General features: G+C 37.4%; 3 protein-coding genes across 5 annotated transcripts in view; 2 read left to right on the top strand and 1 right to left on the bottom strand.

Moving 5' to 3' along the window:
• LOC139963043 (dynein axonemal heavy chain 5-like) overlaps window positions 1–6,049 on the top strand; it is a 63,589-nt gene extending 57,540 nt beyond the window's left edge. For both annotated transcript variants that reach the window (XM_071963503.1, XM_071963504.1), the window contains 8 exons: window positions 312–476; window positions 679–873; window positions 1,703–1,853; window positions 2,196–2,332; window positions 2,799–3,143; window positions 3,440–3,568; window positions 3,751–3,877; window positions 4,465–6,049. In XM_071963503.1, the coding sequence (XP_071819604.1) occupies window positions 312–476; window positions 679–873; window positions 1,703–1,853; window positions 2,196–2,332; window positions 2,799–3,143; window positions 3,440–3,568; window positions 3,751–3,877; window positions 4,465–4,748 (1,533 nt within the window). In that variant the 3' untranslated portion in view covers window positions 4,749–6,049. The remainder of the gene's footprint in view (window positions 1–311; window positions 477–678; window positions 874–1,702; window positions 1,854–2,195; window positions 2,333–2,798; window positions 3,144–3,439; window positions 3,569–3,750; window positions 3,878–4,464) is intronic.
• A 1,960-nt stretch (window positions 6,050–8,009) lies between these two features.
• On the bottom strand, window positions 8,010–10,147 carry LOC139963047 (mitochondrial import inner membrane translocase subunit Tim13-B-like). The gene is given in 4 exon segments (XM_071963510.1): window positions 8,010–8,325; window positions 9,228–9,277; window positions 9,280–9,295; window positions 9,883–10,147. Coding segments are annotated over 4 exon segments (279 nt in total). The 5' UTR covers window positions 9,994–10,147; the 3' UTR covers window positions 8,010–8,223.
• A 45-nt stretch (window positions 10,148–10,192) lies between these two features.
• On the top strand, window positions 10,193–17,216 carry LOC139963046 (uncharacterized). Of its 2 annotated transcripts, none has more exons than XM_071963509.1 (11): window positions 10,193–10,348; window positions 10,837–11,288; window positions 11,505–11,568; window positions 11,753–11,878; window positions 12,501–12,643; window positions 13,063–13,266; window positions 13,537–13,615; window positions 14,062–14,118; window positions 14,331–14,402; window positions 14,738–14,824; window positions 15,259–17,216. In XM_071963509.1, the coding sequence occupies exons 1-11, from the start codon at window positions 10,337–10,339 to the stop codon at window positions 15,409–15,411; spliced, it is 1,449 nt and encodes a 482-aa protein (XP_071819610.1). In that variant the 5' UTR covers window positions 10,193–10,336; the 3' UTR covers window positions 15,412–17,216. The 2 variants fall into 2 exon arrangements, with proteins under 2 accessions (XP_071819610.1, XP_071819609.1); XM_071963508.1 differs by lacking the exon at window positions 10,193–10,348 and adding an exon at window positions 10,364–10,681.
• Window positions 17,217–18,914: the final 1,698 nt, after the last annotated feature.

Consider the following 18,914-nt stretch of genomic DNA (forward strand, 5'->3'; position numbering starts at 1 on the left):
TGCATTTCATCATAATGTAACAAGAGTGTTAATGCTTGTAATATTTTACAAATTATTGGTATGTCTGGTAATAATGACTTTTAGTTATATATGCTACACATGTTTCCCACCCCCTCCCATCCCCCACTCACACCCTCCCTCCCACTCACACTATCTCTCCCCACTCACACCCTCCCTCCCACTCACACTATCCATCCCCCACTCACCCTCCCCCACCCACACTATCTGTCCCTCTCCACCCACACTATCCCACCCACACTATCCCTCCCTCTCTCACACCATTTGATTGAGTACATTTCTGTTCTTCTCAGGTGGTCACGGCTGATAATCCTCACAGTAGTTTCCGTATGTGGATCACTACTGAAGTACACAATAAGTTCCCCATCAACCTCCTGCAGTCATCTATTAAATTCACCAATGAACCTCCTCAGGGGATCAAGGCTGGTCTCAAGAGGACCTACGCTGGCATCACACAGGTACATTCATTAACCCTGAACCTAAAATACCTTGGTTTTGTATTTGTGTGGCAAACGAGCTATATCAATACTAGTTACGATACTGATTCATCAGATATGTTCTAATTTATACATCATATTAATGTATGTGTGGTCCATATGTGATAGCTAGAACAACTTTGAAATTTTAAAATTTTTCTTCATGATCCTTCCTCGTTGACAGGAACAACTTGACGTATCCAACCTACCACAATGGAAGCCCATTCTCTATGGTGTTGCCTTCCTACATACAACAGTCCAGGAACGTAGGAAATTTGGTGCTCTAGGCTGGAACATACCCTATGAGTTTAACCAGGCTGACTTCACTGCTAGTGTTCAGTTTGTCAATAACCACTTGGATGATATGGATATTAAGAAGGTAGGTCCTAGTAAGATATCCATTCTGTTGTATCACAGTGTGTCCTCCATGTTGAAAGGCATTGAAGACTCGCCCCAAACCGCGTGCCGCCCTCTGAAAAAGTTAACTTTCCGTTGCTTGCAAGTGAAGTTTTCTGTTTTTCGCTACAAAATGCAGACAGTAATGAAACGTGATACCTTGTTATCTTTGGCTGGACCTGAGATGTCCATCGCTGTATCGTTTGTACACTGTGCTGTGGGTATTGACCACAGCTGTATGTACTGACTGTACACTAGTGTCTAATTACCGAAGGTAGCAAGCTGTGTGCGTATTTTCTGGGATCGATGGTGGTGTCTAACACTTCTGTTACACCTCATTCGAAACTAGGTCAGATTACCGGCATTAGACATTCCTTTTGCGCGAGTCTTCACATCCTTTAAAGATGGTGTCTTCTGCTAATTTCTGCAAAAAACAAATGTGTTTTTAACTTGAAGCTGTATACTTAACAGCCAAGTTACTATCAAATCTTTGCTGTTTGTATTCAAAGTGATGCTGGTCAAATCCCCTTACAAAATGGTTCTGAAAAAAAAACACCAATCTGAAAGAGTTTGATTTATATATGAAAAAATTTGAAACATTTGGTTCTGATATGCTAGAAAATCCTGGAATATGTGAAACATTGGGCTGATTCAAATGTTTGTACTCAGGGAGTGTGATGGGTATCCTATCATATTCATTTACTGACTCACATTTACTGATTCATACTTTTCTATTCAGGATGTGTCATGGGTATCCTATCATATAGTTACCTGACTGACTCACATTTACTGATTCATGCTTTTCTATTCAGGGTGTGTCATGGGGTACAGTCCGATACATGCTGGGAGAGGTTCAGTATGGTGGACGAGTCACAGATGACTATGATAAACGTCTCTTGAACACATACTCTAAAGTCTGGTTCTCCGAAGATATGTTCAGCGACAAGTTCAAGTTTTATACAGGTAATGACTTCACTCTAAAGTATGAGCTGGTTTAGTACCTGGACAGACTGTTTAATTAGATTATCAGTCAGTGGTTATACCAGGTAAAAGTTCTAGTGCAATCATGTGATTGGATTTATAAATGACAATATTAAGTGAATATAGCTTACCATTGCTATTATATGAGTTATAGTCTTATATGATCTTATATAGTCTTATATGGATTTATAAAATGCAACAATAATTTTAAAATACTGTTCTGTTGATGTTTTGCCCCACGTCTCCTGATGAATCATTGTTACATTTTGTTTCCCCTTTGCTAGATTAAATCATTGCTTCCAATTTTGTCTTCCCATCTTGTAGGTTATTCTATTCCAAAGTGCCGTACTGTCGAGGACTACCGGGCTGCCATTGAAAACCTTCCTCTGGTGGATTCCCCTGAGGCATTTGGACTTCACCCTAATGCTGACATCACCTATCAGACTAATATGTCTAAAGAGGTGAGTAGTAATTCAAAGCAAAACACAAACCTGTTTCAAGGTTCAATTTTATTCCTGAATACAACATTTTAGTAAAATGTTTGGTATGTGGACATGATGTATATCACATGGTTTGTTTAGCTGTTGTAGCTATACCCAACCCCCCCTCCCCTGCCCCACGGGAACATTCCCCTCCCAGAATGAAAACAATTTCATTCTTTACTGGTAAATCTATATGTTGTAATCACTCTCCTTGCATAATCTACCAAACATTTTCAACCAATTTGCCAGGGGTACAACTGACCTAAAAACAAGTATTTTGTTTAGCTTTGCTTTGATGCATGGCTTTGATTGTGATCAAGGTGAAGCCTGATACTGATCACAATAAGTGGATGTTTCATAAACCCATCGATGAATACAGATTGATTTGTTTTCTCTCATGCATCTGTTATCATTGACAGAATTTATTTCTTCTGTCCATGTTTAGATCTTAGATACGATTCTGAACATTCAGCCTAAAGATAGCGGTGGTGGAGGTGGTGAGACCAGAGAGGCGGCAGTCTATCGTCTAGCCGACGAGATGTTGGAGAAGCTCCCCGCGGACTACATCAGTCACGAGGTGAAGGCCCGGCTACAGAAGATGGGTGCGTTGATGCCTCTCAACATCTTCCTGAGGCAGGAGATCGACAGGATGCAACGGGTCATCACTGTCGTCCGTCAGACCCTGTCAGATCTCAAGTTAGCCATCGACGGTACCATCATCATGAGCGAAAACTTAAAAGATGCTCTGGACAATATGTATGATGCTAGGGTACCCAGGCTATGGGAGAAGGTAAGGAAGGAATGCACTTTGTTATGTCATTTTGTAATATAAGTGATGGAGTGAGGTGTTTTTCACATCTATAAAGTTAGCCAATGGTAGTACAATCCTCATGAGTGGAAGTGGTCACACAAAGTGTATTTTAGGGTTTTTGCTGCCCCCAACTTCCTCCTCTCACCACTCCACCTGCAAATCAAATCTTGCCACCCCTCCTACCCCCCACCCTCTCCCCTCAACTTCCAAACTTTCACCTGATTCTCTTACAATATTTCCAATAACTGTCTGACTCGGCTTCTCCTCTCCTTCAGGTGTCTTGGGAATCGACTACTCTTGGTTTCTGGTTCACTGAATTGATTGAAAGGAACACACAGTTCAGTGAGTGGTGTTACGAGGGAAGACCTATGGTCTTTTGGATGACTGGCTTCTTCAATCCTCAGGTAGTTACCTGTGTTTTCACCGTTCTTTCTGTTTGTATTATAAATTCATTGTATGATTAATAAGAGGAGGAGGATCTTAGAGCAAGTGTGATCAGTGTATGTATGGTTGATGGGTTAGTTCAATATTCATCTCCTAGTTACAATACTCATGTCCTTCCCGTTACTCTTTCTCTCTCTGCCAGGGCTTCCTGACTGCCATGCGACAAGAGATTACTCGAGCTCACAAAGGCTGGGCCTTGGACAGTGTTGTTCTACACAATGACATGACTCGCTTTATGAAAGAAGATATAGCCAGTGCTCCAGCAGAGGGTATGTAACACATGCTTACTTTTAACAATCTTGTTACTGTATGAGGTATCTAACCCATAGGTTAGATTTTGAGGACAGGGTTTCTGCAGAGGGCATGTGACCCTACACATTTAGTTAAATGGCAAAGTTCCTACAGAGGTATATGAAACCTACAAACTAAGTTAAATGACCGGGTTCCTACAGAGGGTATGTGACCTACACATTTAGTTAAATGGCAAAACTTCCTACAGAGTATATGAAACCTACACTCTAAGTTAAAAGACCTAAGTAAAGGACCTAAGTTAAAGTTCCTGCAGAGGGTATGTGACGTGCACATGTTCCTACAGAGTATTTGAAACCTACACACTAAGTTTAATGAATGGGTTCCTACAGAGGGTATGTAACCTACACATTTAGTTAAATGGCAAAGTTCCTACAGAGTATCTGAAACCTACACGCTAAGTTAAATCACCAGGTTCCTACAGAGGGTATGTAACTTACACAGTTAACTTTTGAATACAAACTGAAAGCACCACGTATGCTTCCTAAATGTGTCAATTTGGAAACAAACCCATATTTTAAAGGTATTGTCTGTTCTGCTGTTTCAGGTGTGTATGTACATGGCTTGTTTCTGGACGGTGCCGGTTGGGATCGCAGAAACTGCAGACTTGTGGAGCCACCACCAAAGATCCTCTTCACACCCCTTCCTGTGGCCCACGTTTACGCCATCAATGCCACAGGTACCAAAGATCCCCGTCTCTACGAATGTCCCGTCTATAAGAAACCTCGTCGTACAGACTTGACCTACATATTTCCTCTTCTGTTGAAGACTGTACAACATCCAGACCACTGGATCCTGAGAGGTGTGGCTCTCTTGTGTGACACAAAATAAACATGTCCACCATATCTATATTCAAACAACATTTGGAAAAGTACCCTTTTACTTGTTGCTTGTTGTGTTAATGTGGAAGCAAAGCTTTAAAGTTTATTCTGTGTTTTCGGTTTTGTAACTTCCTAGAGGAGAGTCATGGCTATTTTCTAGATCCTCAAAGAGAATGTAAGGAACTATGAAATAATGAATTAAGTTTTGAATTAATAATTATATAATTATTAATTATAATTAAGAATTAGTAATAATAAATATTAATAATTAATAAGTTAAGAATAAATAAATTAATAATGAATTAAGTTTTCTTATTTTCAATCTTCAAATTATTTCTGATATATTTTAAGTGGTTGTATTGTTGTCACTAGACTAAACACCTTGAGTTCTGCAGTGATTTGTGAGTAAACGATTCCATTTGTAAATTAATTTCTGTGGCAAGTTTTACTTACCAGTGCCACTGTATAAATCCACTATAGCAAAATAGGCTTCCTAGGTGAAAATTATTGAGTGTGTGGTAGTGAGATAGTTTTAGTGAAATTTTTCTATGCAATTGTGTGTCTTTAAAGATCTGCTTTTATTGGCTCCAATCATAGCACACTATAGCTAGGAAAAATTTTGTGATTACATAATCGAACTGCCACGGTTGTAAATCGACCTCCGGCTCCACAATTAGCCTGCATAGCTTCTTAACACCATATGGCTCCTTTTGAAAACACTGTGGAAGTACGTTCATGTCTACATGTCTGTAGTTAATCATACAGCGTTCACACAAAGTTCCTCATATAAGAACAAATATGTGGCAGGCATTGCAGACTAATTGGTAAAAAGAGGTCATTTTACGACCAAGGCAGGTCGATTACGTAATCTCAAGAAACTTTTCGACGATAGCGTGCTATAGTTGGGATCTGTACAGCAGACCTTTAAGTTAACTGATGTTATACTGAATCATACATATGTTGCCACTAGTCAAAACACCTTGAGTTATGCTGTGATATTCAACATTTATTCAATATTGTTTAAATTATCAATTTAAAGAAACTTGTATATAAGCCAAACCGTCCATTTTCTTTTGTCTTAACAACCTGAAACTAAAATATTCTTCTTTTTGTATACATACATGTTGTTTGCGTTTGTAAATGACCTGTGACGAGCTGATTACCAAAAACCGTTAAAGTTTAAGACCTTGATGTGCTTCTATTTCATGTGAACAAGAAATTTTATTTAATATGTCATTAAGTGTGTGGGAATGTTGATTCCGTCCAATTTAATCTGTTGTTAAACAAAAAAAAATCTTCATTTAGGTACAACACTATATTTAGGTATTTTTTGCAGTTTTGTACAATATTTGTCATTAATAATTATTTCACCTAGGTTCTAGATTGGTGGCAGTAGTAGAAGCTCTGCTTTAAACACAACAATTGACAAGAATAATATTGATTTACTATACTGAATCAGTAGTTTCATATTAATTCCTAGAACTAATCTCTGATTATTAAATAAATATATACCATTTGTAAACAACAACAACAACAATAATATGAAAACTGATCAAGTAATAAAGTTGACGTGAAGTGAACATATGTTAGTCTCTTGTTTTGCTAGCTGTCCCGTCTTTGACTTCACTCTTTATAGTACCATGTACTGGATCTCATTATTCGTGTGTTAAATGAACTGATTAAATTGACTGCCAACAGACTACAACTTCTTTATATTTTTATCACAAAAAGGTCAGTACCAGTGAGTATTTGAGTCTTCCATTTGCATAGAAGTATTTCAGAAGCTAAAAGCAAGCCAAAGATGAGAATTTAACACACACCCGTTTAGCATGTCAAACTGTGTGAATAATAGAATTTTGAAAATAAAAAGGTTGTGTCTTATATACCTTTGTCAGAAAGTTCTAAATGAAAGCAAGACCAACCAACACATAGGCTTGTAGGCAATGAGGAAAGCACACCAAACCTGCACAGCCCTTCAACCTTGACTATATATGCTTAAAGCCACTGAAGAAAAGCAACACCAACCCGGCACAGCCCTTCAACCTTGACTATATGGTCACACCAAATTGTTTGAATACTAGTATTTTGCCAAAAAATTTTGACTGGCAAACTTCATTCGTGTCTGGTATACCTTGTCAGGAAGTTGTAAATGAAAGCAACACCAAACCAACACATGCTTGTAGCCACTGAGGAAAAGCAACACCAACCCTGAACAGCCCTTCAACCTTGACTATATGCTGGTAAGTTGTAGCCACTGTATGAAAACAACATTTCAACACACTGGCCTCTTAGATGTCATTTTAAACCAATTATCAACAATCTCAGTAACTTTTCTAACTTTTATTTTTCTTCCCAAGGATTCCAATACTCACACATGCAATCACAGAATCTGTAAAATAATAACTGTCTATAAAAACTCTATAATGAGGAGTTTCACTATTCTTTCCTTTCAAGAAACCTAGGCAACATGAAAGAATGTTTTTTGTAATACAAGAAACCACATTTTATGATCATTTATCAATCTGGGTTGACTACAAGACTCAGAACCTACCCTTTCAATGGAAGACAGTCACAAGAGAAACTTTATATTTGTATCTGCTTTGAATATATTTGCTACCTTCATGATACATAACTTACATCTACCATTACTTTGCAATTTAACCAGTTTGTCTACCTCAAATCAGTTATCTTTCTTCTGATAAAACCAAGATGAGCACTGTGTCTTCCTTCCTCCACATTTAATATCAGTTGTACTCGGGGGGGAGGGTGGGAGGGGGTTGACAAGAGAAGTTGGGAGTGTCATTTCAATATCTGTTAATATCTAAAAGGTAAGGAAGTTTAGATAGAGAAATGTGCCTGACCCAACCAGATCTGTAGAAATTACAGTTAATCTAGAGCTCTTATAAAACTCTATTTGTAACACACAAATAAAAGCTACTGTAGAGCTTGTTTCAAATTATGTAATTTTTCTTACAACTTAAAAACAAAGAAATTAAATTTGGTATTACAAATTATAGATTTGTTATATCAAATTACTAATTGTTTTTATCTGCATGGCTGTAACAGTGTCTTGTTAGATCCTATACAAACCACCCTGAGGACATTAGCAGAAAGGTTAATTGAGGACATGTGCAGAAAGGTTAACTCTCCAGTAAGATCTCTTCACTAGTAAAGTACATTTACTTGTGTGTTCATGTCACATTATAGAAAATGGATAGAGTTCACAGACATGCACATAGTGGATACATTTTGACCATTATTTGATGATAAGTCTTGCCTGACCAGTTAATATTTTCAGCTAACTAGCCAACCCTTTATTCAATATTGTTGTAGATCACACAGTATGAAAGATGCCTGTGGACTGGTCACTGCCAAGGACTTCATCGGTATTTATCGACTCGCAATCTCTCTCTCTCTCCCTCTTGTACCATCATCTTCCTAGGAGTCAATATCTCTCATTGTTCTTGGTTAGATAATCTCATCTGTTATGTCATTCTGTTCCTTTCCAATTGTAATTTGGCATTGTATGCTTTAGATACAACATTCCATGCTTCCATGTACCTATCCATACACATCTCTACACATTTCTGTACAAAATGGAGAAAAAGAAACATGGAAATATCATGATAGACAGAGACTACTTGCATCTTACATGATTTTTGTCAATGTATCCATCATGGTTCCTGGATTTAATGTAATAACAAATGTGTCATTGACTTACATTAGAAACATTAGACAAACATCTAAGACATAACTTTATTGACTGGCCCATTACAAACACAAGACAAACATGTAAGACATTGCTTCATTGACTGGCCCATTACAAACAAAAGATAAACAAATAAGACATTACTTTATTGACTGGCCATCCAGCAGCACAAAAACATTAACTAATTATTATTATTAGAAAGAAAGAAAAGATTAACAATGAATTATGGGAAGGCTTAACCAATGAAGAACCTATGCAAATAACAATACTAGGTATTTGGCCTTTGTGTAGGCTAGACACTAGACAGCTGTATGCCTGTCTTACATGAAAGTACATCATAACAGACACAATTAGAGAGTAATATATTTATTGTTTAATGATGCTGCTCTGAACAAATGATACATCTACATCTCCTTGCATCTCCATACCCACAAAAGAGGGAATACTATTTTTATTTTATTTATTTTTATTAAGCACCTCTTGATTTATTTCAAGACATTTGCACTACACATGATATATCTCAGTCCAACCATTGCTAAGTTACTGAAAAAAGAACACTGAGAATATTAGAAGCAAGACAGACATGAGTGCTGTAGAGTAACAAGTTACCCTACTGTACCTGATACTACCTTTCATGATAACTTTCTAGCTAAAAGTTGGTCAATACCAGGCAAAGAATATTTACATCTATAGTGCCTGGAGTGATTTAATCTTGCTATGTTAACAACAAGTTTTGAAAAACAGAATTCACTGAAAGACTGTATATATGATAGGTCTCACCTGTTCAGAAGAGGCTAGCGATGTTCCTGGTTTGTAGATGCATTTCTTAAACATTTATCTGTCATTTTCTAATGGTAAGAGATGAAAATGAATCATAGTCAAAGGAGTAAACCTTAAAACCTGCCCAACATATATCATAATTGCTTTACTTGCACTCAAACAACTGAAAAATGTTAAAGTTGTGCAAATTTGCAGACTTTGACCTGTGTTGACCCCAAACACCTATGATCACCACAGAAACAAATTCTTATCATACCAAATGTGAAAGACTTTGCAACATAATTCATATTTTTTTAAGTAGCAGAACCTTGGAATCACACACAGGTTTTCAAAGAGGCCTGTGTGTGTAAGTTGCTTGGTATTCTGCAAAAAAATTCCAAAAGTGCTAGGGTACACCAAATTTGTGCATTTAAATGTAACTGTTTCCATGTACCCTGTAGGTCTTGACTACACAATATTGGCTAAGCCGTGAATGGCTGAGTCATAATGTGACAGTTGGCATGCTTGTCTAACTAATATGACTATGGGGTCTAACACTTCCACAACTGTTACTGCAGTGTTACTATGTTATGATGTCTCTAAGTCAATCTAGCCTAGCCTAGGCCTAACTGTTACTGTTAGCCCTAAGCTAGTGCTATTGCTAATTTAAGCTCACCTGGAGAAGTTCTTGAGCATTTGCTAATGCGATTTGTGTTTTGACTTGATCCATAATTTGACTTTTATCTACATTACCACCACTACCCGCAGACGGTGCAAATCCATCCATGGTCAAATGTCAGGTTAAGCTCAGGTTTCGATGAATACCAGTGTGGACTAAAGCCTTACAGTTACACGCAGGAAACAATCGTGCTGTGCTGTATGTAGTAACAAGCACGTTGTTTTCAATGAGCGTTCAAGACAACTAATTTGAGACCAGGAACGAGATCACGTTTCGTGCTAGATCACAACTAGTTCTAACTAAACGCAGTGAATTGCTACCACACGACAGTTTCGCATAAGCAAAGGTCGACGGTCCAGGAGAGAAGGAGAATTTCGGGCCAATTTGTTTATGCACGATTTTAGCGGGGATTGGATTTTAACCATTTATCCGTCACAAGTAATGAACGAAGATGACACCTCACGTAAGCCAAGCGCAATTCTAACAAAATTGATTATTGCCATAGACAGTACCATATGTTAGACAAGAATGAACATAAGAATGCTCCAGATGATTTTTCAATCCTGACCTAATGTAACTGGCGTAGGATACGTTACAGTTCGAAGGCCTAATGTTATGCACAGTTTGAGCTAATGTAAATGTTCAGTCGACCAGGGATCTTGCAAGTCACATATTCGTACAAAATCGGCAGACAGGGCATCCCTTATGGATATTTCTTTGATGTACATAGCAATGTTACAGCCATGAAATGGGAACATTACATAGCCTTAGTCTGGTTCTTAGTCCTTTGGAGTTGGTGAGTAGTATGATGCACTTCTTTCATTATTCCATCAGCTACTGGATTAACAGTTTGTGCAATGCCTTATTTCACTTGGCAGCTAGGCAAAAAGGCAAAATGAAAATAATAATGTATGGTTTATTCTCATTCTTTCTTTGCCTCCTAATCCCCAGATTTTGATGTCGCTATATACCAACAGACCAAGAATGGCCAAGGCAGCCATGGTGTTGTATTTCTGTCTGTCCACTGCTTGTACAAGTGATTTAATAGATGAAGATCCAGCTTCATGGCCAGGTCATCTTGAAGCTTTAGCCATAAAAGCTAACCGGCTCCCAGTAGAGAGCTTGGATCATTTTCCATCGCCCCAGGCATTCTTCATGAATTATGCATATTCTGGAGTGCCGGTCATCTTTAGAGGTGGAGCTAAATCATATCCAGCATTCTCAAGATGGAGTGATTTGTATTTAAAGAGTCTTCCAGATGCCAGGTCGACGTTGGTAGCTGTAGAAATAAACAGAAAGGAGAAGCGAAGCCTTCCTAAACTGACCATGCCATTCCAAGAATTTTTGACCAGATACAGAAGTAGAAACGAGTATCTAGTCACTGCCCTCCCAAGCTTCTTAAGGTCAGTATTGTCAATTCGAAACAGATGGTATGTGTTTCAAATTTCCTGCAAACAAGCATAAATTTCCCTGACTGAAAAAAAAAATCTTTTGGAAAATTGTGTTGTAATTCCAGAAGTTTCAGCATCTGTTTTGTGCAGTACTTCTGTAATTATCAGGAGCTTTTAGCTGCCTAACATATTATTCTTCATGAAATCAAAATTTCTTCTGATTCACAGGCGTGATGTCTTGCTTCCACCACCTCTACTGTGTTCTGAAATAACAAACAACCTTGTTAACACTGTGAGTATCATTAATTGTTATTTCTATTAGTTGTGATTCCCAGTAATTTAAATGAGAAAATAAAATTGAGTATCCTGGTTGTATTGAATTAACATATCACACTTGAATAGCAAGGGAAAGCTTAATTCCAACAAATTTTAGGTTATTACCAAGCTAACACTCTTTCTTTTGACTTTTAATTCAGCTTCTTTGGATCAGTGGAGGAGGTACTAAGTCTGTGCTTCATAATGATAATGTCAACAACATCAATTGTGTCTTCAGCGGCAGAAAGGAATTTCTTCTCCTGAATTATACAAAATACAAAAATGATGTAAGTGTCTTCATAAAGGCTAAAACAAATATATCATAGAAAAACTACTAAAGCAAGTATCAGAGGAAGCGACCAGTAACAGCTATCAAATTCAGCTATCAGTAGTAGCCATCAGAAGCTGTTGTTATAGCAACTATTATTAAAAGCTATCAAAGACAGCTACTAAAGCAACTATCAGAGATAGCAACTAGCAACAGCTATCAAATCATAGCTATCAGTGTCAGCTATTATTATATAGATATCATTTACAGCAGTTATTAGTAGCTACCAATATTAACTGTAAGTAGAAGATAGCAGGTATGAGTAGCAGCTATCAGAGACAGCTAGCAAGTAAAGCAGCCATCAGTAATAGAGTAAGTTTCTTCAATATTTACTTAATGCTTTGCTTTTTTTTATCTTGGTAACTATGTAATCTTTGAATATTTGATGGTATGGTCTCTCTAGTTGACAAGTTGTGTTGACCTGTGTGCCCTTCAGATTTAGTATGCATTGCATGAGATATAAATTCAACTGGACCTGGATGTACACATTGTTCGTATCTTTTTAATGGATTAACATGTGACCAGACACGATTCATGACGTAATGATTTTCAGCCAATCATAATTTTTGTCTTCCTCTCAGGTACTATTTGATCAGGTAGAGGATGGAGCCGTATCTGTTGATGTCGATCGAGTCGACTTTGTGAAGTTTCCATCTCTAGCTAAGGTTGACTTCCATTTTGCCAATTTATCTGCTGGTGACTGCATATTCTTGCCCTATAAATGGTGAGAAGTCTCAACATGGTTATCTTTATAGACAATAAATGACCTAAAGTAGCAAACATCCTAGGTTTAGTATGATATATTATTAGTTATTAAAGTATAGTTTAGAGTATTGCAGCTCCCTATTATAGGTATGTCCCAATCAAATCACACACATATCACTTCACCCTGAGCCTTTGTTACATTGCATTAATGTTATTAGTTGACATAATGTTCCTCCATGTCTCATGTGATTCAGTTTGACCAGAGGTGTGCAGGCTCTAGCTTATTGTGATGTGTGCGGTGGATGATTGGAAGTGGGGAGGGTGAGGGGTGGGTAGCAACGTCATTGACCATATGTCACCATTTGACCATTCATACCTCTTGATAATCATTTCTCCTGTAGTCGGCAAATTACTTTTAACATTTTTATTTCCTTAAAGGATACATCAGGTGAATTCATATGACCGGAACATTGCTGTAAATGTTTGGTGGGACCACAAGACAAGGATTGTACCCACCAAGAAAGCATGTGGATACATGAAGAAGGGTACCACCCTCAATGATGTATACTTCCAGCATCAAGGACTTTATCATGGTGACAACAACAGAGAAGTCCATCAAGTTACCGATGAAAGAGACCCAATGTAAATTAAACCTTCGTCAAATAGTTTACAAAGACGATCGTATCAGTAACTTTTAGATATTGTCATAGAAAATGTTTCATAATTATGAGGTTTTTATGAAGACTAAACCTCCTTGTAGAGTTAAGAGGAGTAATCATTCTCTAATACAGATTGTAGGCCTAGTATACACCCCTACTGCCCACTCCACCAACACCCCCTCCCCATCTTTGCATGTACCGGTTCTTAATATGGTACATTGATTTTAACTGCTTACTTTTCTTTAATGTGCAGATCAGATCTTATCACTCTGCTGGAGTATTCTGGGAACAGTAGACTAACTAAAGAAGAATTTGCCAATATTGCCTTGGAGGTAGGGGCTCAAATAGCTATTTAGATGCCACCATTAACTTAATTGCTGTGCTATGGTTTTAAACTATTGAGAGAACACCTGATGTGTGGCAACATCTTTTTTTGATTTTTCTTATTTTTGGTTTTTCACTTTCTCAGTGGAATTAAATGTTTATGTGCTAAGAATACTCATCCACTTTAAATGTACTGTTGAAAACATGACCATACTCTATTACTGTACTCTATGTACTGTTGAATAAATGGCCATACTGTATATACTCTATGTACTGTTGAATACATGGCCATACTCTATTACTATACTCTATGTATTGTTGAATACATGGTTATACTCTGTTATGTGTATTACTTTGTTACGAGTGCTGCATCTACCAAGATTCTTCAGTTTTACCTTCATTATTGAACTTTCTCGTCATTCCATCTACATTCTATGATTCTCACTACTGATAGGTTTCTCAATGGAGCCACCTGAATGATACAAGAGAGGTGCGTGAGGAACTTTACAAAGTAAGTTGAAAAATACTGATTCTGCTTAACACATTCATACTCGAGTGGACCTAGCAGCCCCCCCCCTCCCCCACAGTAAGCCTGGCCATGGGTCTTACACATTCACTGTTTGTTGTCCTTGAATAATGCTGATATGTGCTACGCAAGTTATGTGTACTATAAAGCCTTCATTCAACTCCAGTCAAAGATGTGTACCCTTATTTGTTTTGCAGCTGTACGAACTCATAGATGAAGATGGTGATGGTTTTCTAACACATGGAGATGCCTTAGGTTTTAAATCAGAGGTAAGCAATGTTTTATCACCTATTATTGCCTGTTGGAAGTGACAGCATTAATAAGCTATTCATGGGAGGTATTCCTATATGGTAAACGCTTACATATATCGCTTGTCGGTAATTTGACTTTGTCTTCAATGAGAGACTTAATCATGACTGTTTAAGTGTGTCTAGGCCAGCAATGCTTTGCAGTCCTCACTTACTTGTGGATGGTCTCAGTTGTGTCAGAACATGGTCTATCTATAGTGTTGATTTGTCGGTGATGGTGAATGGATCCTGGAGCTGGTGAAATAACTCCACTTTGAGTCTACTATGCAGAAACCTATCTTTCTTTCTCTCTACAGAGCGATTCTCCTCTACATGATCTTGCTCAAAAACAAACAGATGTATTGATGGATTTATTGGACCAACAAATCGTCAAAGAAAAACAGGTTTGAGGGTTTCTGTGTTTTGTAGTTATCACCATGTCCTCTCACTACATGCATTCAATTGTACAAGCAACCACAGGCACACCTTAAAGGTGGGAGCTGGTTACCTCTTGTGTATACATTGAATATTAATAACTATATAGCACTCCCTAGTAATTCCTTACCAGTTACGGGGGGGAGGGGGGGGTTACTCCTCCACAAACTACACTTCCAGTCACAATTTATATGTACAAGTGCTTCCCCATACAATACTATACACAGATAGGCTTGCAGGTCTATTGCTTTGTGTTACTGCTTTCTCTTAAACATGCCGGCCAAAGGCTACAAATAATCTCCAACAGGACATCTCTTGATGTTCACAACTGTTCTCTCCAAAAATTGCATATAGCTGACCATTCACAGAATTATCTTAATCACCCTGTTTGGTTTGCCCTCAGGACCAGCTAAAGGAACTCAAAAGCTTCATGGAGGAAAAGAAAGCTGAAACTGTTGGGCAGGATGCACACTCGAATACTAGAGAGAAAGAGGCTTTATGGCACTTAGAGGATACCGTAGATGCATCTCATATTTCAGGCAAAGATGAGTTGTAGTGTTAGTTTAAACCAACAGTCGACATTTAAAATTCTCTGGAGTGGGATATGGTATGTGGCAATGTTTATTGGACGTGGACGTTCCTAGTGGTTTTCATAATGGGATCTCAGGAGACAAGTTGTTTGAAGTAAATGGAGAACGTTGTCTGTTTGGAAATGTTGGGGTTATCAGTTACAATTTTCATGTATGATTACACCATACATCTACATACTAAACATTTCAATTATGTGATGGGTAAATTTGTTGTAATAAATTATCTTTATAAGGTACTGCAATTCAAGTTTATTTTTCAGGTGTCCAGAGCTGTTTATAGTTTATACAGCCCCTTCTTGTGACACGATGTTTCGTACCGCAACATTGTACATACACATGTACGCCAGGTTGAATGCACAGGTTTCCTGCCATTGCCAAATAACAATATGTGAACAACACATGATCAAATATTATCACTTACAGAAGTTACAGTATTAAATGCTGACCTCAGAGCACCTTCCATACTGACCATGTTGTCTCCTCATTGTGCACAGAAATTATGCTAATTGTACAAAATTAGCAGGAAGATACTCTGAAAATATATCTAGATCAATGTTAGAATACCTAACATTTATATTGACAATAATAATAGTAAACAGCACCTCAAACTTAGGAAAAAGACAAAAGATCATTGTGTTAAAAAGATATCTGCGAGATATATAACATACAGACACATCTGATATGTGTAGAAATACTCTTCGTTATTCAAACAATGTAACCTTTCCTATCTCATCATGTAATAACCCAGTCGAAAGATGGTATCTTTTGTTACCTCCTATCTTCATATTGGTTGCATCGGTTAGGGTCAAAGCTGAATTTCAATTTTTTCGTCTGTTTTGTATGCAAAATGGTGCTGTAAGCTGACATTACATATTATATTATGTCTGTCATATGTTTTAATCTGACACTTAAAAGAATAGTCCAAGTAAAAATTTCTTTTTGATATCTTACAGAGGAACATAATCTAAGCATTCTAGTGAAATTAGCATTCAATTCCTATGTACCGTATTTGAGATATTGACAGTTGAAGTTATCTGATATTCTACCGAAAGTGAACTTGAAGCAAACAGGTGTGATGTCATAGTTGCACACTGAAAAATAATGTTTTGTTTTTTCTTTACTTTTCAGTCTATTGATTTGACCTTGGATTGGATAGTGTTACTTGTTTGTCTAAAGGGGATGTGAAGTTTATAAACTACCAATACTTATGGTACATTCACACTATGGATGCATCCAATTGTGGAGAATAAAATTAGATGTAAATTTCAAAGGTTAACAAAACATTATTTATCAGTTTGCAACAATGACGTCCCACCTGTTTGCTCCAAGTTCACTTTTGGTACGAAAACTGGCAACTTCAACAGTCAATATCTCAAAAACGGTACATAGGAATTGAATGCAAATTTCACCACAATGCTTAAATTATGTTCCTCTTTAACATATCAAAGAGAAATTTTGACCTGAACTATTCTTTTAAGTTATAATATTCAGGGATTCACTGTTAAGAAATCTCTCAGAGAAAAATTTTCTTCCTTTGTTTCTTTCATCTGCCAATATTGCCAACCAACCGACCAACCTTGCCAAAAACTATCGATACACTTTGTGGTGTTTTGAAAATTTTATTTTTTTCAATTTTCAGTGCTTTCTACTTAAAAGATATTTTTCTATTTCTTCTTTTCTTCTTTTTTACTTTGGTAATTTTATGAGATGTATCAGAAATTTCCTGCTTATAAGAGGGTTAAAAATCAAATCAAATAAAGGTCTACACAAACTGTCTTGTCCTATTTTTGTTTGTTTTCTAACATCCTGTTGATTTCGTTTAATGAATAACGTCACATTGTTTGCATATGGGTCTAGAGATAAACACTTGGGATAGAGGTATGGTGGATGTGGGGGGGGGGTAGGGGGAGAGAATAGCATTATTATACTCCCTACAATTTTTCCAAGGGGTTTGTTGTCTCTTAACAGTCAATTTAACACCATTTGCCACGGGCAGCACCATTTGAAAAATATCTTTGAAAGTGGCAAATGTCAGTAACCTGGAACAAGGCAAAAATAAAGAAATATGCAACTATGTTTCAATTATTGTCATTTTCTGTTGTTTCATAGAAATAAGTGAAGCAACATCTAGGTGAGGAAGGAGCAGTTCAACATGATGAATGATATGCTAGTTACCATGGTTACCAACAGGCAATAAGATGGCAATTTCCTCCTTGCATAAAATGCATGAAGACATCCTTTCACTTTCAAAAAAGTTTGAGGAAATGCTCCATCTCAATCGAAATAATTGCATCTCAAATGAAAGTCGTAATATATCTCAAAGCACCATCCTCGTCAACAAAAATTTGCTATAAACGTTGATATAACATCAAAGTGTAATGCTTCACAAATCATGTACAAACCTATATATAAACATTGCAAAAAATTCCTCTTTTGATATATTAACGGATGTGCCACCATCTTAGCTTGACAGTGCACTTAAATATTGTTACAAATTCAAAGGGATACTCCAGTGGCAATAGACTACACATTTCTGCCGTAAATTTTCAATCAAGCGCTATTAAAATCACTCGTTTCGGTTCTCAACATGCTGTCCCCCACGATACTTTTTCAAAGTAGTATTAATCACATGAATTCAGAAAATTCAGACTGTTTTTAATTTATCTGAGATGATACTTTGCTTGTGAAGCTATTAGCTGATAATGATCGTAATCGGACTTTCCTATCAAATATCATTGAGAAAGACATCATAATGCATCAACATGTTAATGTACAAACTTGCTGGCTGCCAGCTCTTAGAGATTGACTAAAGTTGCTGATTTCAAACTTCCTAGTCGATGACAACTACTAACAATAGGAAGATACATTTGCATAGCTTAATTAAGAGTAGCTTGTTTCAGGTTTCACACCAGCAGTTTATTCTACCTTTAAGCAGCATGAAGTTGAGAAAGTACCAACAAGCAAGGGCGTAGGAACCGGGGGGGCGCCAGCCCCCCAGTGAAAAATGTGGAGGGGCGGAAGTATCATTCCGCCCCCCCGGTTCGCAAGTCAGAAAACCCCTTTTTCATTTCTAAATGAGAAAAAAAAATCTCCTTTGGAGCACCAAATTGCATCTAAGGCCAGGTGAAAATACAAAATTAAGTTTACAAAATGGAGTGGATGTTGAAGTGTGCTATATTGCCACAAATTGCATCTGAGGCCACCTGGAAATGCAAAAAAATCCAAAGGGGAGGGGGAAACCCCCTCCCCCAGGCCGGCCATCAGTCTTCAGCCCCTCCCACTCAAAAGTACCTTCCTACGCCACTGCCAACAAGTCATGTTTAATCGTAACCAGAAATTGTTTTAGTGGTTCCAATGCCCAAACAACATATTCAGTTTGGTAAGCCATACATGTTAATATTTATGAACTTGTGTACACCAAAATGAAGAGGGACTAGTGCGGCAACAAATAAAGGAATGTAACCAGGAA

Source organism: Apostichopus japonicus, chromosome 21 (assembly GCF_037975245.1).
Source record: "Apostichopus japonicus isolate 1M-3 chromosome 21, ASM3797524v1, whole genome shotgun sequence".
Taxonomy (NCBI): domain Eukaryota; kingdom Metazoa; phylum Echinodermata; class Holothuroidea; order Aspidochirotida; family Stichopodidae; genus Apostichopus; species Apostichopus japonicus.

Excerpts from the sequence above, each read along its gene's own strand:
- LOC139963046 (XM_071963508.1), top strand. The coding sequence starts at position 10,634 with ATGGGAACATTACATAGCCTTAGTCTGGTTCTTAGTCCTTTGGAGTTG. Across the intron at positions 11,289-11,504 it reads GCCCTCCCAAGCTTCTTAAG|GCGTGATGTCTTGCTTCCAC; the intron begins GTCAGTATTGTC and ends TCTGATTCACAG. Across the intron at positions 14,403-14,737 it reads CCTTAGGTTTTAAATCAGAG|AGCGATTCTCCTCTACATGA; the intron begins GTAAGCAATGTT and ends TTCTCTCTACAG.